The sequence below is a fragment of the Embiotoca jacksoni genome, unplaced genomic scaffold, assembly GCF_022577435.1.
Source record: "Embiotoca jacksoni isolate LCO1_2020_lvr unplaced genomic scaffold, fEmbJac1.0.p SCAF_29, whole genome shotgun sequence".
NCBI lineage: Eukaryota > Metazoa > Chordata > Actinopteri > Embiotocidae > Embiotoca > Embiotoca jacksoni.
This window is the reverse complement of record NW_027185380.1, coordinates 3053465-3075000: the sequence shown is the minus strand read 5'-3', so window position 1 is coordinate 3075000 and position 21536 is coordinate 3053465. Positions and strand designations below refer to the sequence as shown.

Below are 21536 nucleotides of genomic sequence, written 5' to 3'. Positions count from 1 at the left end.
CACTTCCCACATCTTTAAAGAGGAAGTGTGGTGCGATCAAATCTGTGAACTGAAACCAGGTTTGACACAAACAGACGCTGATATATAAACTGGACTGAACTTTTGGACTAAAATAGTTCCGTTTTAATGTTGTTTTCATACATTTCAGTCAGTCAGAGAAAGAATGAACTGCTTTTATCGCCTTAAAGTAAAAAAATAAATAAAAAAATAAAAAAAGTATTTTTCCAGTTTTTAAACACTCTTTTTCTGCATCACTTTGTTTGGTTTGGTCAAAATACGAAATGTCAGCTGGACTGTGGATGAACTGGACCTCAATACAGTTTAGGATATTTCCACTTTGTACTGAAACAAGATATTTTATACTGCACTGCATAATCAGACAAAAAGTGAAACATTGGACACGTATACTTAATAAGTTGAATGGCCTCACCTCATGGCCACATTACTTCCATCTATCACCACCGGTCTGAAGCCAGCCGCTGGTTCCCGGTCCGGTCCGGGTCCGGGTCTGGCCGGGCTGAGACCGGGGCTGCAGCCTCGGGGCACCAGCTTGGGGCTGTCCGGGACGCTCTTGCTGCTGTAGGCGCGCGTGTGGCAGGTCTTGATCAGCTCCTCCAGGATGTCGTTGGTCTGCGCGTCGTGGCGGAGGCTCTCCAGCACCCTCAGGATGTCGCTGTGAGAATATCCGAGCTTCAGAAAGCGCTCCACGTTGGCGTGCCGCTGCTGGTGCTCCATTGCTGCCTTCCTCTCACCGTCTGTCCGGGAAACCCTCGTCCTCGCCTCCTTATTCTGTCTCATCAGCGTTTCCACGGCGACGCCCTGTGTTTTGGAACGGTTGACAGGTGTCAGAGGGGGCGGAGCCAGAGCGAACCTCTGTCACTGTAAACACAGGAAGTGCAGCTGCGGTCTCGCAGGGGCTTTCGGACAAATTGCGGTGGTTTAGTGCGAGCTGATAGAATCTGCTCTGCTCACCACAACCTCATGATTGCCAACGCAAATGCAAACACTGGCTGACGTCATGCCGGTTAAGAAAGCCCCCATCACACACACACACACACACACACACACACACACACACACACATACATACATACATAGTTTTACCTCCAGTGTCTCCGAGTTCAGCGACCAAAACATGAATGAATGGACGGTGTGAATGAGTATTAATATTAGAGCCTTATTCCACAGCACTCCTGGAAACCCCCTGAATTTCATGTCCAAAGAAAGATCACCCTGAAAACTGCAGAATGACTCAACCCACTTCTGCAGTTTTTCCTCCCACAAACCGAGCAATTCTTTCTCTTATTTTTTGTATTTTTTTTAAAGATAATTTCTTTTGCCATTATTCTGATCACCGTGTAGACAGACAGGAAGTGTAGGGGATGAGAGCAGCAGAATGACATGCAGTAAATGTAAAACCATGCGGCCTCCTGACAGCATCTGCTCTCGAACAACTGGACAATCGGCCCAAAGATGAAGACAAAAATGTGACGTTCCTTTGAACCACTGCTGTTACCAACTAGCTGTAAAGGTGTGTCAGCTTTAAAAGAAATCCCAGACAAAACAAAGCTATCGTACTTTCATTCATTGTGCAGTCTTTTACATCCTCACCATGCAAGGTGGGTCAATTCGTTTTCTCTGTATTTGATGTCTTAACTTGACATTTGAAGTATGAGGAAGTGTGATGCACTTATTGTCAAGTTTGCCCAACAAAAGCCATAAAAGTCTCACCTGAGAAAAGGTTTTCCTCTGACACACTCTGCAAGGGGTTTAACTTTGCACAGGCTTGCTACAAGCTGCACCAAACCACATCCTCTGCTGCTCGGTTGACTTTCAGTTAATCTGCAAGTCTGACAACCTTGAGTCTTTACAGCTCTGCGCTCAAGAGAGTCACAATCTCACAGCAGTCTGAACATGACCGAAACTAACTCAAACAGCAGGCAGAGCTCCGACGCCACATGACTGAAGTGGTCTCTTTTTTTTAACTTACACACTGAGCGGGTGGAGAATCAGAGGAGTTCCTCTCGCTGGCTGCTCCGCCGTCTGTGCGTCAAATGTTCTCAGTCAAACACACAAGCTGCTCTTATTACTCATGTGAGAAGGAGGAAGTGAGCGCTGCTGAGAAAAAAAAAAGAAAGAAAAGCCTGACAGGAACAGAGCTCTCTGTAAATGTGGGATTATACTTCCTTGTCTGCAGCCGGTTCTCACCTGTGAGCTCGGCGGATTCAATCTGTCCTTTCTCCCCTTTTCTGAGCTCTTCCTGGTGTTCTGCAACCTGAGTGTCTGTGACTTCAGGAAGGCTGCCGAGGTCGACTGAAACATCAGATTGTTGTATCATTAGTCATTCAGACAATACATTTGTATTTGATTATGCTTCAGAGGGTAAACTTGTTTCCCAAATTGAACAGGTGTATTCAGCGTCTCTGTTACAAAAAAAAAGGTTGCGTCATGTTCCTCAAAGCATTCACAAATTAATTCAGACTATTCACAGACTGTGAAGAAATAGCAGTTTGAATTGTGTTGCACAGATGTCTACTAAAGTTAGTGCTAACCAGCTTGCTCAGTCCTGTCCTGTCATGTAATACCACCTTACACCTCAAGAGGCAACCGTGAGGCACAGTTGCTTCCAGTCGGAACCTCAGTCCAACATGACCTGAAGAAGAATAAGTACGTTCTAAACACAGACTGTTTATAAAAGTGTTCGTAGCTTCAGGTCTGTAAAATGGTTCCGATGCAGAAGTGTCTTCAGCTGCAATACCAGCGAGTACCACTAGAGGTCGGCTCCAAAAAGCCTCCGGCTCCATAGACTCCCATTCAACTTCTCTCATCAAATCCAAAGTGAATAAAATGTGTCCATCAGTTATCTCGGTGTTGTTAGCTAAAGTCACTCCTTCTTATTAGTTTTCTGGAGGTCCATCTGAAAATAATCCCTCATTCATTAGAAAAGAAGATTCAAAAAGACCTGTTTTGGGGGGCGTGTCTGTTTGATTGACAGGCCTGTGGTGCAGTCAGGTTACAGCTATCGGTGGGCGGGACGTAGTATCGTCAGGTTTCCAATCAGATCGGTCAGATCCAACACTTGCGCCTCCTCTGGTTCCGAACCGCTCCGAACTAGCGAGATGGTGACGGCCGAAAAGTCAAACTCGAGGCTTCACAACGGCCGTTCACGAGCCAACTTTAAAACACTTTTAATGCTGTCATACAGGATTAACCAATTGCAACAACAGCTGCAGCTTCCAAGACTGCCAATTTCAGCAGTTCGAAGGCGGGTGGTCCCTCTCCTTCCACTACATGGCCAAGATGGCAACCGCAGAGGAGTGTTCAGCATTTTACACTCAAATTTGGTACCACCAGCACCATAAGTACACCGTGTGGTACTCATGGTGTACTGCAGGTTGCCATACTTGTCGGTGTAAACGCAGCAACTATGTACTGAAAAAGGTGTAAGTACATAAGAATACAAATTGAAACACAGCTCATGTTTGAACTAGCTGGGATGAAGCGACAGGTTTCATCTGATCGAGAACCCTGGCTGAACATGTGAAGTGCAAATGTCTAAATTTAATTTTAAAGAACTTAAAATCAACACAAAAATACCCCCAAAAATTATTTTATGGCATCATGATCAAACATTTATATACACATGAATATGTTAAATACCAGATAATATAAAACATTAGTGTCAATAATAACATTTTAAAAATAAAAGACGTGGTGACATTTTTCAAAACCAAAGTGACATTTGAATCTCTGCTGCATCTAAAGAAGTGTGAAACATGATGTGAAGAGTTTCACCCTCTCAGCGGCTCTTCAGACGCACAAAGACAACGTTTATTCAGAGACTCGCGTCAAACGACCATCAGCTGACCGAACAGATCACAGTCGGCTAAAAACAGCAGCCGGCTGCTCTTTTAGGGAAGCAGAGGTTGGAGCTGATATTTACAAGGACTGATGATATCATGACAGTCACAGTATTGTGTTTTAAAATAGTCACAGTATCAGCGTTATGTCATTTTAATTTTTTATAAATGTGTAATTGGGACTTAGTTTCCCTGAACTGTCTCTAATTCTGGGAACTGCTGGGGTCAAAGTTCACCGACGATGCTGATGGTGTCACAGTGGATCTCCAGACACAACCAGGTTTTCTATTATGTATCTTCATCTAAAAATGATATGTTTACAAAGAGGTTAATGACTGCATGAAAACCTCGTGATGACAACATCAGTCAGCATGAGAATCCGATGAGGAACAGAAGTCACTTAGACTTCTCACCATGAAACAACATTTTGATGCTGTCGTTAATTTTTATGCTTCTTTATCTAACCAGGATGTCGGACATTCAAAAAGAACCAACGGGATATCTGTGTGTGTGTGTGTGTGTGTGTGTGTGTGTGTGTGTGTGTGTGTGTGTAATCTGGGTTGAATCTGTGATGGAATTTCTGACGGGAATTTAGTACTCATACTTCCATGCATGTTCATGATGAGTCTGTGATTCAGGTTCACTATCAGGACCAGAAGGGAACGTTTCATTTATAATAAATGTCTCTCGACATTGTCAACATGTATGATAACAAACTGCTGCCAAAACTGCAAAAACGAAAAAAAAAAAAAAAATTCCCCAGACTCTGTGGTGAGATTGCAACATCACGATCCATTTTCATCTTGTTAAACCAAAGCTTTCTCAGTGTTAAACACCAACGTACCTTCTACGAATATTTGCTATCGCAACGATATTCGGTCTTATTGCATTTCAACAAACTTCCCTGATAACGGGACGTGTGCTGGCAGTCGTTACAACATGGATTTCAATGTGTTACTGTGGCGACAGGAAAATCAGATGAATGCCCAAACACTGAGATGAAACCAGCTAACTTTGCCCTGGCATTCATTCTCTGCTGTTCTTTGTTTATTAATTAGCAAATGTTTGCATGCTAACATGTAAAACTGAGACGGTGAACATGCCAAATATTAAAAATGTTAAACAACAGCATGTTTATAATACCCTGGTGAGCGTGCTGATGTTAGCATCTACCTCCAACCACTGAGCTCACAGTCTGCCATGTTTGTGTCATGTAGTTCCCGCCCACTTGGAAATAATGTTTACATTAACGTCCAATTATGAAGGCGAAGGTTTTTCTGGATGGATTAAACAAAGTACCGAAGTAACGGTCCAGAACCAACCGGCAGGCATCAGTGAGGTCATCAACCATCGGTGAGGTCATCAACCATTGGTGAGGTCATCAACCATCGGTGAGGTCATCAACCATTGGTGAGGTCATCAACCATCGGTGAGGTCATCAACCATCGGTGACGTCATCGTTGGTTTGTGAACTTTATGAAGCCTCCAGTTCAGATTCTGTCCGTCACCATCTTTGTTAGTTCGGAGCGGTTTGGAGCAGGAAATGACCATATTTGGACAAGCTGGGGGAGGAGCCAGCGGTGGATCTGACCGATCTGATTGGTAACCTGAATATGGATTATGGATAGGTGAGGAAGGTTATATTTACACAACAGAGTATAGAAAATGCCAATAAGACAGGACATCAAAATGTTACGTGCATCTTCTATTTTAGTGCATGGTTGATTGAATGAATGTGTTTCCAGTCAACAACAAATCACTTTAAAGGTAAATTGCTTGTAAACTGCCGCAGCAGGCTCGTGCTTTCACAGGCAGCTGTCAGTCAACCATTCAGCTGCCACAAAAACAGGAAAGACTGTAAGATGTTGTGCAGTTTCAGTGTTATATATATACACACACACACACACACACACACACACACACACACACACACACACACACACACACACACATTCCATTACAAAATTGTACTGGCTCAACCAGCAGAACAGCTGGGGATGTCTGCTTAAAACCACACAATTTCACTTTTACGACAACATAGCAATTTAGCAGATTAAGATTTATTTTGAAAAACTAAATAAATGATCATCTTAGCAAACATGGTACATTGTGTGTGATTGTGTGCACTGTTTTTTTTTTTTTTTTTCCTGTGTTTCTATGCTGCTGTGACGACTAAATTTCCCCACTGTGGGATTAATAAAGTCAAAACTGCCAAAATTTATATAAAAAACTAAGTTCTATTTAAACGAGCTGCAACATTAAAAAGCTGGCAGCATATTAATGCATTAGTAGAAGGAAGGAGACATTTTGCACAAGAACACATTTGAATTTCTTGGCCTTATATTCACTTGAGTAATTCTATTGTGTAGAATTGCTACTTACAGTGGGTACGGAAAGTATTCAGACCCCTTTAAATTTTTTACTCTTTGTTTCATTGCAGCCATTTGCTAAAATCAAAAAAGTTCATTGTATTTCTCATTAATGTACACTCAGCACCCCATCTTGACAGAAAAAAACAGAAATGTAGAAATTTGTGCAAATTATTAAAAAAGAAAAACTGAACTATCACATGGTCATAAGTATTCAGACCCTTTGCTGTGACACTCATATTTAACTCACATGCTGTCCATTTCTTTTGATCCTCCTTGAGATGGTTCTACTCCTTCATCGGAGTCCAGCTGTGTTTAATTAAACTGACTGGACTTGATTAGGAAAGGCACACACCTATCTATATAAGACCTTACAGCTCACAGTGCATGTCAGAGCAAATGAGAATCATGAGGTCGAAGGAACTGTCCAAGAAGCTCAGAGACAGAATTGTGGCAAGGCACAGATCTGGCCAAGGTTACAAAATAATGTCTGCAGCACTCAAGGTTCCTCAGAGCACAGTGGCCTCCATAATCCTTAAATGGAAGAAGTTTGGGATGACCAGAACTCTTCCTAGACCTGGCCGTCCAGCCAAATTGAGCAATCGTGGGAGAAGAGCCTTGGTGAGAGAGGTAAAGAAGAACCCAAAGATCACTGTGGCTGAGCTCCAGAGATGCAGTAGGGAGGTGGGAGAAAGTTCCACAAAGTCAACTATCACTGCAGCCCTCCACCAGTCGGGGCTTTATGGCAGAGTGGCCCGACGGAAGCCTCTCCTCAGTGCAAGACATATGAAAGCCCGCATAGAGTTTGCCAAAAAAACACATGAAGGACTCCCAGACTATGAGAAATAAGATTCTCTGGTCTGATGAGACCAAGATTGAACTTTTTGGTGTTAATTCTAAGCGGTATGTGTGGAGAAAACCAGGCACTGCTCATCACCTGCCCAATACAATCCCAACAGTGAAACATGGTGGTGGCAGCATCATGCTATGGGGGTGTTTTTCAGCTGCAGGGACAGGACGACTGGTTGCAATTGAAGGAAAGATGAATGCGGCCAAGTACAGAGATATCCTGGAAGAAAACCTCTTCCAGAGTGCTCTGGACCTCAGACTGGGCCGAAGGTTCACCTTCCAACAAGACAATGACCCTAAGCACACAGCTAAAATAACAAAGGAGTGGCTTCGGAACAACTCTGACCATTCTTGACTGGCCCAGCCAGAGCCCTGACCGAAACCCAATTGAGCATCTCTGGAGAGACCTGAAAATGGCTGTCCACCAACGTTCACCATCCAACCTGACGGAACTGGAGAGGATCTGCAAGGAAGAATGGCAGAGGATCCCCAAATCCAGGTGTGAAAAGCTTGTTGCATCATTCCCAAGAAGACTCATGGCTGTACTAGCTCAAAAGGGTGCTTCTACTCAATACTGAGCAAAGGGTCTGAATACTTATGACCATATGATATTTCAGTTTTTCTTTTTTAATAAATTTGCACAAATTTCTACATTTCTGTTTTTTTCTGTCAAGATGGGGTGCTGAGTGTACATTAATGAGAAATAAAATGAACTTTTTTGATTTTAGCAAATGGCTGCAATGAAACAAAGAGTGAAAAATTTAAAGGGGTCTGAATACTTTCCGTACCCACTGTAAATTAAGTTTTTTTTGCCTTATGAGAGTGAATGAGGGTGGTCGTGCAAAAAGAGACTTGTGCATGTTATTGAGAATGCTGTTACTTACTTAGATGGTGTGTTTTTAAAAAGATAACTTTATTCTATTCGTGCAAAAGAAATAAGATATTGTATGTTTGGACAACATGTCTTCACAACAGTAGATGAATGAGTGAGAGTGAATAGTAGAAGCCAACTGTGTCAATATTCCTCAGAAGTTCATATCATTCATCACATGTGCCACACAAAAGTGCACGTAATTATTAAAATGCTATATGTATATTCATACTTGTGATACAGTAATCAAATATACTGGGTTATCATGATCCTATATGTTAACATGCAGGTAATAGAAATGTGACAAATATAAACGTGTTTATCACAAATAACTTCTCATATACATTATGATAACACATATGATGATTTTATGTGATGCATAAACACTGGCTTTCACTGACAGTTCAAATATATATATAACTACTGAGTTACAGCTAAAGATTGAAAAAAAAAAAAAAAAGTATGCTCTCATCCTACTCTAAATAAATCTCTCTAGTCTTTACAGACACACCGGATAGAAATTCTGACTCAACATTACAATAATTCCAGAAGGACATGGATGCAGGAATCACAGAGAAAAGATAACTCGGTATCTGTGACCCGCGTAGGACATTTACAATACGTGTACTTGCATGGGTGAATGAATAATAAAGGTCCAAGTATGCGTGCAGGACTTTGTATATGAGGAGTTTGGACTGCTTTTACATGACTACAACAGTTCACTTAACCTTCTCACTTTCATTACTAAAAGACAGCGATGACGTCAGCAACAGAGCCGCGACGGTCCTGCACCTCCGGCTCGGTTCAGCACTGGAGGCCTGCAAGACTCTTTCGGCTCATAACACTCGCCGTTCATGTGCACGGCTTGAACTAGGAAACAATCCGCCCCGGCTGGGTGCACTGGCGTGCTGCATGATGTTTGCAGAGGGTTGAAGGTGTGTGCCAGGCGTGGGCGGCCGGGGACGTCCTCGCGGTGGTTCCACCTGTGGGAGTGAAGCAGTGAAACCCTTTTTTTCCACTCTTGTTCTTGTTCTTCAGAGGGGATCAACCTTCATTCGCCTCGCTGCAGGCTTCTTTCCATCCGACTCTCCACCCACACAACAACATGCGTTTTCGGGAAATTTGAAACATTGCGTGGTGACTTTTTCTGAAGAAGGATGTATTTAAAACGAGATTATTCAGGGTTGTTTGTAGTTACGTTTGCTTACAACGTAGATTATGATTTATATTTATGTTCTTCTCAACAGTTTTTGGGCACATTTCGCACTAAAAACTCAATTCATGGTTCGTATCGACTAGTTCAGCTGGAATCTGTTTTCTCACATTTTTGGTGACTTTCAAATCTTATATGTTTTGAAAAACACATTTTCTAAACATTAGGATTCTGCCCATCTTTGAACCTTTTCATACTTTCAACACCGTTTGTACGCATCTGCACAGCTTCTTCATAGCATCCACATTATTTCTGAAATCACAATCACAAGTTTTGTTTTCAGATTTTTAGAGTTAATGAACTCACACCGTTATGAATATATTCATGAGCAGATGCAAAAAAACAAAAACACAATCCAGCCCGATCCCATTTTCAGTTCTTCAGTATGTGCCAGATAATCCACCGGTTACAGAGTAAAGCTTTGGGCACCATCAGCTCATATGTTCTGTCCCAAGATGTCATATTATTAAAGCAATATTTCCCAGACATTATCAAGAATTTTATTCTATTGACGAAGATAGGTTTTACCCTGTTCGAAAAAGAAAAGAAAAAACTGAACACATTCGCAAACATTTGGAACTAGAGAAATTTTAATTATCTTTGAAATGGTGAGAAGAAAATGTTTACAACATTTTGCAACGTTTCATAGATCATGTCAAATACGTGAAAGGTTCTGACAAGTCCTGAACAACTCCATCTAGACCTAGCAGGCAAATACAGGAAAGAAGCATACTAAGGAACGGAGTTAGTTTTTGTACAAATGTGTAAATGTATGTGTTTAGAGGTTTGTGTGTTCTGTGCAATATATTGGTTCAAAACACAATAAATCTACTTTAAACTACAATTCTAATTCTCATTCCTCTAAATTTTGGTTTGTGCGATGATGAGTCAGCGACACCCCGCTGAGGGTGGAGGTGGGTGGAGGGAGACCCCGTGAATCCCCTCTCTCTGTGGAGACTCACTACACAACAATTTTCCATGCTGACATTTTATGAATGTAAAAAAAAAAAAAAACACCAGTCAGAAATAGGCAGCGTGAAAGAGGAAGTAAACAACGGTTCGCTGGAGACGTCACGTGAAATACAGAAGTCATCCAGCTGTTGAGACGGCCACGTGACGGTGAATCATTTAATGTACATTTAAAAAAAATAAAAAAAATAATAATCATTTCTTTTCATTTATTTTGTTGATCTGTGACAGAGCCTGATAATCACTGATGAATATTAGACACAAACAATAAAACGAGGTGAACCGTCCTTCCTTCTTCATCTGTACCGACTCCTCTCTTTGTCCTTGGACCTCTTGGGCGAGCGGCTCCGGTCCCGGCTCCGGCTCCGGTCCCGGCTGCGGCTCCGGTCCCGGTCCCGGCTGCGGCTCCGGTCCCGGTGGCCGTGGCCTTTGTCGCGACCCTCTTTCCCGTGTTTGACCCGGGTCTTGCTGTGTTTGTGCTCCCGGTCTCGGGAGCGGGAGCGCTGGCGAGCCTTTCTGTCGCGCCTGCTCTCCTCACTGTCCTGCAACAGGAAGACACCGAGAGCATGAAGCAAAGGGGCCGAGAGGGTTTTCACACTTTCAGCCTGGAAAACACGTGAACACTACGAAGCAGCTCAATACTCTGAACTCAGACCGGGTGCAGTGTGGTTCTTCTAACCTGTGCATTGCCAACACAAAGTGGCCCCGAATCGCTTTGCCTTTTCTCATCGTATTTTATCCCTCTCGGCTTGCTGTAGAAACATCACAAGCACTTTGAGTGGGATACTCACAAAAACCAACACAACTACAGCATCTGCTGGCAGGACTGATGGGACGAGGATGAGAGGAGCTTCAAACACACACAACATTAAACCACCGACAGGTGAAGAATCCAGACATGAAATAATTCATTATTGGAGGGCTGTGGATCTATTTGAAGAGATTTTTGAGACTTTAATCTGTGGTGCTGTTGAACATCAGGCTACCTGCTTTAATATTTGTCCCACAAAGGTTGGCAAAATATTAGGAACCCCTCCCAGTGTAACCACGTGCGCAGACCCAAATGACCAATTAAATACATAAACTCCTCCGTCAATCAGATTAAATAAGAGCTGCAAAATGCTCATAAAGGGAGGATTTATTGTTTTGTACTTGATGCTTCACTTGTCAGTGTTTTTTACATTATCCCAGCTGGAAATGATGCAATGTCGTAGTCATGTATTCAGTAATGTTTGCCCAGACTGTTCAAGTCAGCAGAACGTCCTCTGAAAACTGTAGAAAACGTTGGTTTATTGTTTTTAAAGCATGTGATCAAGGACAACATTTGAAGAATGAGGCTGTAATGTTACCTACGTTCTGACAATGTGATGGAAAACCTTTCCACTGCTCCTATTTGATTTGCTCTCATTATCATTCCCCCCTCCCCCTCATACTTACTAGTACTAGTTACTACTAGTTACTACTGACTGTCCTAGTATAGAAGTTTTGTGGAAATGATCATGGAGTAAGTGTCATGGTGGTAAACGGTTTGCAGCCGTTATGAGTCAGTCAACCTTTCTCCTGTTTCAGTTCAACCTCTGAAGACTTGTGTCATGTTCTTTACCGTCAGTGACAAAATAAATACCTGATGACCAAAAGTGAAAAGTGCTGCAGAAATGGAAAGAGAAAATGCGTAAAAGAAGCCGAGAACGATCTCAGAGGACGAGTTCAAAGAAACAGTGTGAAGAGCAGATTTCATGCAACACTCTTTAACAAGAGAGCTTCAGTGATGAGGATTATTTTCTCTGTGGAGGAGTTCAAGTGTAAATGTTTTTTTTTTTAAATTATTTCTCACAAAGAGATGTTTGAACTTCAGTTTTACAATCAGGATCGTGTATTGGAGCCAAAACCGTTTTTTACAATGTTGAATATAATATAATAATAATAATAATTTTAATATATTTTCATAATTAGGGGATCCATCGATTATCTGTGCCCACTTTGTCCTGAACCACCGTCACGAGGTAGGCGGAGCCTATCCCAGCAGACTTTGGGAGGAGGTGGGTCACACCTCTCCACAGGTCGCCATAATTTAGCATAAATGAAATGAGGAGCATAATCATATACGACAACAAGACAAGATGAATATTGGCCTCCTGGGATCATGACTGACAAAGCGGTGTTGACTTTGTTCAATTCTGTGTGATGATGTGGCTACAAGTCAAGGTCCACCATTATTATACATTTCAATATTAGTTAACACGACAGACATGGAAATTTGCTCCGCAATACATCTGTTGTTTCATTTTCAATCAAATTGTCTTGAATTTCTATGTCTATTACATTCATTCGAGATTTTAACTTTATTTATTTTTTGTTATTGTTTTGTCTTATATTTAATTTGTTTGCATTTTACCTGTTCTTATGAATTTGATTTATTTTTCTATATTTAAATTTGTCCTTTATATCTGTTTTTATGCGAAACACCATGTCATTTTCTTGCTGTGAAGCACTGAGCTGCATTTCTTGTATGAAAAGTGCTCTACAAATCAAGTTCATGATTATTATTATTATTATATTGAAAAGTGCAACACAATTTTGTTGTCCAAAATGATATTGATAATGTTCCTTATTATTTATCCCCAATTTTTAATTGTCCATTTCCTGAAGCCCTGGTGTCTCCACGCTGACCTGAAGCCAGAAAACTTTCAGGTCACGTGTTCACACACCTTCTTTTGTCGTTTCCTTAACAGATGGTCCTCGGTGTGTGTGTGTGTGTGTGTGTGTGTGGAGGCCACTACACATTAACAAACAGGTTTTAATGACAACAAGGAAACTCCAAATACCGAAGGTCAATGTTAACACTTGGACCACATCAGGCTGCCAGCCAGGTAACTCCTAGCATGCAAACAGTAAAAACAGGCAGCGAGCCGCTGACAGAAAGCACACGAATCCTCCTCTGACACGACAGCTGCAACGTTTCTCCTCGTCAAACATCTCTCTCGGTGAACAGCAGGCACATTTAGTCCTTCAGAAAACTCCACATGCTTTTTGGAGACTGGAGAGTTTGTGGAAAGAATTTAGGTTGTCAGGAGCTGCCGGAGGAAATCCATTTTCAAACTATGACACTCAAAAATTTCGACGTCAGGGGCCAAAGCAAAACTATTTTTCTTTTCCACTTGAAACATTCTGTTTATTAAAAGCCATTTCCACTACAAATAAGTTATATGATTAACTTTCACTGGGAGTTACTCAACAGTGATGCTGACTCATCAGTGAACCTGCTTCCCGGTACAAGGCTCTGATTGTTCACACACACTAACGGCCGCTCGTATCTCAATTTTATCGCATAAAAAAGGCACAACTCTGAATTTGTGACTCAATAAATATGAAAGGTATTAACCCCTGTAGTTTGTTTTAGTTGAATTTCAGCATCTTTATCTCCTGAAGCGCTCAACTGTTTGTTACGTGTTTTCATCACGCACCTTTATGATTGAAAACTTCCTTAATCAACTTGTTAGAATAAAAAGAGCAGATGTAATAATTAGAAAATAAATACAAGTTTGATTAATATTGTATGATTTTAAACTCTTGGAGCATTTCTTTATGTGACAACACAGACTTACAATGAGCACGTTTCATCCAGGATTCAGCAATGTCTGGATGTGAAACGACTCTACTGCTCAGATGAACTATGAGCAGGACACACGTTTAACTTCTCTGACTGATCACATACGTGGAGACAGGAGTGTTAACTTGAATCTCAAACCTGCCTGTTCCAGGAGAACTTCCTCTTCCAGGAGAACTTCCTCTTCCAGGAGAACTTCCTGTTCCAAGAGAACTTTCTTTTCCAGGAGAACTTCCTCTTCCAGGAGAACTTCCTGCACCTCCTCCCCATCAACAGTTTCAACTGGTAACTAAAGTGACTTGGAACAACTTGGAGGTTTGAGCTGTCAGAAGCTAGTTAATGTCCGAGACCTTGGTAGAAGCTTTGTCAGAGCGATGGCTTGTTCACAATTATCAGAAATTTGTAACTAAATAAACAAACAAATTCTGCAGGATGCTGTCGCCTTCATTCGGGACCAGTTACTGATCTCAGTTCTGTAGTCAGTACTGATCCGTCTGCAGCGCTCACTGAGCTCAGCTGAGACAGACGGTGGCTTCCATCATGGCTGAATGTCACCATTTCAGATGGGACACATTAGTTCTTACTGGTTGTGACTCACAGGGTCTGATTTACTAAGATCTCAAATAAAGGTACTAAACTGCGTGTTCCTTCCAAAAGTTAGCAAATCTTTTTTCCATCTGTTGTTCAGGTGATTTACTGAGTAATTGCGTCACTGAAATCAGGTTCAAATCTCTGTATTTAAATGAGGTGTTTGTGTGTTAAAGTGATTCCAGTAATGGAAAACAGAGCGACCGCAAAAGGAAATCTGATCCCATTGAAGTTAAGAAATATAAATATAACAAGAACAAAACGCTTTATAGGAGATTATCAGCAAGAAATCAATACTGTGGTGAAAACTAAAAGGAGAAAAAAAGTCTTCATAATAAAACGTGGGTGAATAAAAGAGGAGGACGGTGGATGAGATCCTCTAACAAACAGAGATCAACAGGTCCAGATCTTTCTGTGATGAGCAGCTGACTCTTCATTGAGTTCCTGGAGGTCTCGTGAACCTGATGAAGCTACCTGTGAATTCTGCAGGACTCATTCAGGATGTGACAGCTCACCTGAATAACAGGACTGGAGGGAGATCCAAGCAGAGATACGCTGGAACCACCCAGAGGCAGCAAAATGCTGAGTCGGAAGAAGTTCTGACTTTGCTGGTATTTCATGGCTCCTCTTTGTTGTTGGCTGTCAATCATCTTTCTGTTCATTCAATAACTCAGAAATATCATCGCTGGACAAACGATATGTCTGAATAATGTTTCCCTCCGACATCAGAAATGTTTAACGGGTGTAAAACCTCCTTCTCTACGTATTCTCTGGTTTCCTGCGTCTCCTTCACAATAAGAGCAGCCGTGTCTCCTTCACAATAAGAGCAGCCGTCTCTCCTGATGTTCATCTGATTAAAACCTTCAGTCGTACTAAAATACACAACAATCACTGCTCCTGTTTCTACTTCCTGGTTCAGTAAATATCGTTGTGGGTGATAAATTGTTCTATTTGCATGTTTCCTCTCAGTATTTTACACCTTCAAGCAGAAACGTCCAATATTACATATGATGCAGGAAAACACACAGAATGGACAACGTGTGTTCAACTGAACATTAGAAAGATGAAATCCTCGCTGCACGTCGTCAGTAGACCTGATGGACATTGTTTTGCGGGTGGTGTTGAGTTTGAACCTGATTTTACACACAAACCTTCAGTAAAGACCCAAAGTGTGATAGATGCACAGACTGGATATGAAAGAGTTCGTAGCTTCAGGTCTGAAAATGGTTCCGATCCAGAAGTGTCTTCAGCTGCAATACCATCGAGTGCCACTAGAGGTCGGCTCCAAAAAGCCTCCGGCTCCATAGACTCCCATTCAACTTCTCTCATCAAATCCAAAGTGAATAAAATGTGTCCATCAGTTATCTCGGTGTTGTTAGCTAAAGTCACTTCTTCTTATTAGTTTTCTGGAGGTCCATCTGAAAATAATCCCTCATTCATTAGAAAAGAAGATTCAAAAAGACCTGTTTTTGGGGGCGTGTCTGTTTGATTGACAGGCCTGTGGTGCAGTCAGGTTACAGCTATCGGTGGGCGGGACGTAGTATCGTCAGGTTTCCAATCAGATTAGTCAGATCCACCGCTGGCTCCTCCCCCAGCTTGTCCAAATATGGTCACTTCCTGCTCCAAACCGCTCCGAACTAGCAAGATGGTGACGGACAGAATCTGAACTGGAGGCTTCATAACGTTCACAAACCAATGATGACATCACTGATGGTTGGTGACATCACTGATGGTTGATGACATCACTGATGGTTGATGGTTGGAAAGAAGCAACGCTGAATCAAATAGTAACAGCTGGATATCTATAACACTGAACCACAGCAGCCACAGCTTCTCCCGTCAGAGCAGCTGCGTTCAAACCTGAACACTGTCAGAGATCGATCTTTTAAAATGAATAAGCACTAAATGCATCACGTAAAGAGTCACATCATGTCTCTTTCCTGAAGTATCTGCAGTGTTTTGTTTTTGTGGACATCAACATACAGCTCAGAATGAATGGAAGAAGAAGAGTGTTACAAGGGAACGCAAAGTAGTCCTTTAAAAAAAAGTTGGCAGCGCCCCCTTAAGGACTCCACATTTGTGACTGCAGCTTCCGGATAATACCAGGTTACCGTGGTAATCATCCTCGTCATGTTATCATAACATCAGAATATAACTGTGTCGGTTCAGAACAGTCAGAGAGGAAAGGAGTCAAAGGTGTTAGAGAGTGAAGGTACCTTGTGCTTTTTGGACTTCCTGCTGTCCTCATCATCTGAGTGATGATGGTGTTTCCTTTCCTTGTGCTTCTTCTCGGAGTGACGATGACTCGTTGCCTCCTCTTCCTCCTCAATTAGCAGCTCATACTTGGAGCTGTTGGGAAAGTTATGGAAACCTCCAGGACGTTGGGAAAGTCAGTGCAGAAAGGTCTGCCAAGTCAAACTGTGGCAAAACCAGAATAGCAAGCGGTACGTGTGGTTGAATACTGACAGGTACAAAATGACATGTTATGACATTAAGTACAAAAACTGGACAGGATACTCTTGTTTAGGCTTCACTTGATCCTTGAGAGCCAGCTTGGATCGGTTCTCCACATCCTTCTCGTAAGCTTTGAAGTCGTCTTTAGTGTACTTCCCACCTAAAAAACACACCGGTTCATATCTCACAAATGTAAAAAGAAATATTGTAAACATGCAAACTGCCTCAGCAGGAGTACCTTTCCCTTTCCATTTGATCTTCGCGACTGACTGGCTGAAGTCAACATGAATACGTCGATCATCAATGAGCACGTTGTCCATTTTGAAGTAGGCCTTTTCACAGTCTTCTTGCTGTGGAGACAGAAAAGGTCTGAATGTAGATGAAAAGTAATAAAACAGATTTAGGTAATAAAGCGATCCATTAACAATGGATGCAGCTCTCATTTCTGTATAGCAATAATACCTACAGAAGAAAATGTGCAGCGTGAAGTCTTTTTACGTCACATTTTACCTATAAATATAACTATCATTTTAAGGTCAACCTTTCTGTTCTGTTACAAACAAACTTTTTCCTCAAACTAGACATTTAAAAACCAGGCAACACCCTGAATAAAAGCAAGCTGGTTCCAATGTTTGTCTCCAACGTATTAACTGCGGGATGCACAAAGATAGACTAAAATATTTCCAAAACTTTCCTGAGAACAAGCAAAGTCTTCATCAAATGTGTTTATAGTGGAGGTGTTTGATATAATGTGCCGAACCACTTCAAGCTGATGCTCAGATTTTCAACCCACTGATGAGGAAGGGCAGCTTCTTCATCCAGACGGACATGAGCTGCCTGGTTGAATAACCTGACTTAAAAAGTGACATGTTACTGATTTGTGTGCAGGAGACCTCACTGTACTGGAATTAAAGTCACCCCTGCTCCTTGTGTGTCACTTATCTTTCATATTATAACCACAGATTTGATCTCATAAACAAGGAAAAATGGTTTTGTTTCATCTAATTACTTTGTCACATTACTGGATGCTTCTGACAAGAAAATACATTTGATCTGTAATGACAACTCAGCACCCTCTAATGGCAAAAAACAGTCACTGCACTTCACCTTGGTTTCACTGAGAGGTGTTGAGGAGCTTCCCCTCCCCCCCCTTTTTTTTTTTCTTAAGGCGTTCCTCATTATATCATAAAAGTGTAAATTTAGAAGTTTACTGCAGGGACGTTGCCCTTGAATCGCTACACGTGGTAAATACCACAAACAGGAACAAATTCCACAACATCCATGTTTACAACTTCAAACATTCATTTTCATGATGGACAGCAAGCCAACAATGTACAAATTACATGTTAAATATAGTATTATATGATGTGATTTTCAAACTTTCACTTCTCTATCATAATAAGTCAAAGGTTTTTTTTTTCCCCCCATCTGTCACTTTCACCAGAGATACTGCGTCTATTAATATTGATAAGTCCCTGAATGCAAAATTCTCCTGAATAACATTATCCTGTCCACCTCCTCATTGTGAACAAAGACCACGACAACGCACAACACAAAGTACAGTTGAATATTGAGGGCTGCTAAAGATATGCGGGTTGCATGAACATGAATGTGACAGCCTTGTTGACCCATTACAACACAGTGTTTTGTCCTCCACACCTGAAGGGAGGCCTCCCCGCTCTGGGAAACCAGATGAGCATTCTCACATGGTGTAACACCACAACTGTCGGCATACTGACTAAATACATCAACACAAAAATAAAACTTCAAACTTCTAACAATTTATTTATTTCTAAAGTGTCTCCTTCTGCTTTTATAGTGTCGATGGTCATTTTAACTTATTGTCTAAAAGTTCTATAAACATAAATGTGTTATGATTGAAATCATTAAAGGAAGCAAGCAAGTTTCCCTTAATGCTGAACTATTCCTTTAAACTACAAAAACATCCTCATATACTTTGTAGACATTAATGTAGTACACATGCAAAGTACTTTTAGCTGGTTTATATCATGTAAATACATAAGATGCTCACCTTATCAAACTCGATGAAAGCGTAACAGAGGGAATCTCCAGTTTTCCCGTCTCTGATGATTTCACAGCTACACAGAACACAACAAACAGATTTTCAGGTGAGGTCTAAAGACATTTCCACTGGCACAGATCACTCATGAACGTTTAGTTTTGACTTGGAGGCAGCAGCACCTTATTATGGATCCAAAGCGGGAAAAGATGATTTCCAGGTCCTCGTCTGTGGTCACTGGGTTCAGTTTGCACACGAACAGCACGTTCTCTGGAGGCCTGACATCCGCGTCGGGGAGGTCGCCCACCTGGAGGAAGGTACAACAGAAGGAGTGTGTAAATGTGTCACACTGATTCATCAGCAGAACACAGAGCAGATTGTATTTTCCTCACCATCTCCAGCAGGATGGCCTGAGTCTTGGCCTCTTTCTCCTTTAGCCTCTCCTCCAGTTCCTCAGCTCCTTTTCCATCTGTATCGTCGATCACCTCATCTGCTCCGATACGGCCACTCTGTACACAAACATCGGTATTATTCAGGCATTATGTGCTGTATTTACAATTATTTGATCCATTTTTTTCATGTTTATTTATGTAGATGCAGTTTGCTGAGCATGCTCTGAATATGTTTTAATGACTGATTTCTTGTCGTATATTTTGTGAAACACACATCCAGCTGTGCTTTGGTGGGTTCAGGCGATCGATCAGGCACGGGCAGGTCGGGAGGGTCATCAAAGGGGTCTTCCAGGATTACTGTGTGGTTGATTCTGCAGCAAAATAACATTCTCTTCTTAGGATTATGAATCAAAATGCGCTAAGGTTTCTCATAAAAGTGAAACCAAATGCAACATTAAGGGAAGACACTATGTTTAGGTGACATCTACATTTTCAGCATCATGGGTCAAGTTGGAGCCAAAACTCTACAAGAACAGTTTGTCCTGACTCACCTGATGTCCTGAAATGGGACAAAATCCTTGTCAACAAAGGTCTCATTGATTTTAGCCAGGACGTCCATGCCTTCTGTCACTTCCCCAAAAACCGTATGAACTCCATCCAGATAGTCCAGATTCTCGCCAGTGGTAATAAGGAACTGGGACGAAGAAAAACAAGACATCATGTACATCGTGTAAAAAAAATCCTGCAGAACATTTGAAAACATTTACCATCGGATTGTTTGGAAAGTGTACAGTCCAGGTTGTGGTATGAAGAATGAAAATACTCCCCCCCCAACAGATTACCTGATTTTAAACATGGCTGATCCAATTGGTATATCAACAAAAAACTGTAAAGGATGGTCTAAAAGCATTTTTGTATGTTGCAGGACAAAGTCAAACCGTGAACGTGTCCATCTTCCTCACCTGAGAGCCGTGCTGATCACTTCCATTGTTTACCATGGAGACTGTGCCCTTCTTCCTGTGTTTGATGCGCGGTGCTTTCTCTGCATCAAAGAAGCGTGCCTGGTCCCCGTAGAGCTTGCTAACAACACACAGGAGAGAAACTTCATCGTGTTCAACTGGCGATGTTGAGAAAAAAAACACAAAAAGCATCAACAGTTGTGATAATAATGGATGACCTGTATACGGATTCCCCACCACGGCCTCTCCCGGTAGGATCTCCAGTCTGGACGATGAAGTCTCTCTGGAGAATGAGATAAACACACCGTTACTGTTTAAATGAGATAAACACACCGTTACTGTTTAAATGAGATAAACACACTTTATACTGTTTAAATGAGACAAACACACCGTTATACTGTTTAAATGAGATAAACACACCGTTATACTGTTTAAATGAGATAAACACACCGTTACTGTTTAAATGAGATAAACACACCGTTACTGTTTAAATGAGATAAACACACCGTTACTGTTTAAATGAGATAAACACACTTTATACTGTTTAAATGAGATAAACACACCGTTATACTGTTTAAATGAGATAAACACACCGTTATACTGTCTAAATGAGATAAACACACCGTTATACTGTTTAAATGAGATAAACACACCGTAACTGTTTAAATGAGATAAACAGAGATACATTTGGAAAGCACTGAATCTCTTTACCAGAACATAAAGCACTGAAGACTTTCTGTATTAACAGTCACCACATTGAAGAACTGTGAATCTTGATGATTTAATTAAAGACATCTTATCAACATGATCACGTGGAGAAATGATAAATAAAACCATACAGAAAGCTGTCATTTGTAGTCAGGTATAAATAGTGGGAGGGACCAGGCAGTCACCTCAAGCACAACAAGTGAATAAATATGACATATTAATATAATTAATATGATATTATGAAGGGTTTTACCTGCACATTGTGGATGAGGCAGTAGTTGTAGTATTTTATCTTGCACAATTTCAGAAAGTTTAGGCAAGCTGCAGAAGAGTACAGAGTTTCAGTTACAGTCATTACAACATCTTTAATACGGTTCATATTTATTTAACATGCTTATATTAGATTTTATATATTAGATCGTCCTCGATGTGTTGGTGGTGAACTTTAGCTAGCTCAGGTTACCGCTAGCCACATTAGCTCGCACCCACGGTTTCTGTCACTAAGGTTCAGAGTCTCTCAACTATCAACCGGTTCATGAAATTATCCACAGCTATTTCCAAAATGACAAAATGTTTTCTCACTTTTCGGCCTTTCGTCCGTAAACAAATCAATTACTATATCGCCCAGCGTCGTTTCAAGGAGCACCGCCATGCTGACGTTCCCGTTCTCGCGATAA

The 21536-nt window shown here is 41.4% G+C and overlaps 2 protein-coding genes across 3 annotated transcripts in view; both read right to left on the bottom strand.

Moving 5' to 3' along the window:
* The window catches only part of LOC138205520 (probable ribonuclease ZC3H12D), an 8816-nt gene extending 6553 nt beyond the window's left edge, over nt 1-2263 (bottom strand). Inside the window, exons 1-3 of one of the 2 annotated variants that reach the window (XM_069161533.1) lie at nt 2209-2263; nt 1991-2043; nt 431-819 (exon numbers count right to left, since the gene is read on the bottom strand). In XM_069161533.1, the coding sequence (XP_069017634.1) occupies nt 431-798 (368 nt within the window). In that variant the 5' untranslated portion in view covers nt 799-819; nt 1991-2043; nt 2209-2263. Of the gene's footprint in view, nt 1-430; nt 820-1731; nt 1800-1990; nt 2044-2208 lie in introns of those variants that run through there. The other variant, XM_069161534.1, reaches the window with a different exon arrangement.
* Nucleotides 2264-9730: 7467 nt separating this feature from the next.
* ppil4 (peptidylprolyl isomerase (cyclophilin)-like 4) lies at nt 9731-21526 on the bottom strand. Its single transcript, XM_069161776.1, has 13 exons — nt 21442-21526; nt 21113-21180; nt 20370-20434; nt 20155-20272; nt 19744-19886; nt 19467-19563; nt 19193-19309; nt 18983-19107; nt 18813-18879; nt 17019-17130; nt 16844-16940; nt 16543-16675; nt 9731-10673 (listed from the first exon to the last, which is right to left on the bottom strand). Exons 1-13 carry the CDS (start codon nt 21509-21511, stop codon nt 10428-10430), a joined length of 1458 nt encoding a protein of 485 aa, XP_069017877.1. The 5' UTR covers nt 21512-21526; the 3' UTR covers nt 9731-10427.
* Nucleotides 21527-21536: the final 10 nt, after the last annotated feature.

Excerpts from the sequence above, each read along its gene's own strand:
- ppil4 (XM_069161776.1), bottom strand. The coding sequence starts at position 21,511 with ATGGCGGTGCTCCTTGAAACGACGCTGGGCGATATAGTAATTGATTTG. Across the intron at positions 19,887-20,154 it reads GTGATCAGCACGGCTCTCAG|TTCCTTATTACCACTGGCGA; the intron begins GTGAGGAAGATG and ends TCTTCGTCCCAG. Across the intron at positions 16,676-16,843 it reads CAAGTGAAGCCTAAACAAGA|CTCCAAGTATGAGCTGCTAA; the intron begins GTATCCTGTCCA and ends CTTTCCCAACAG.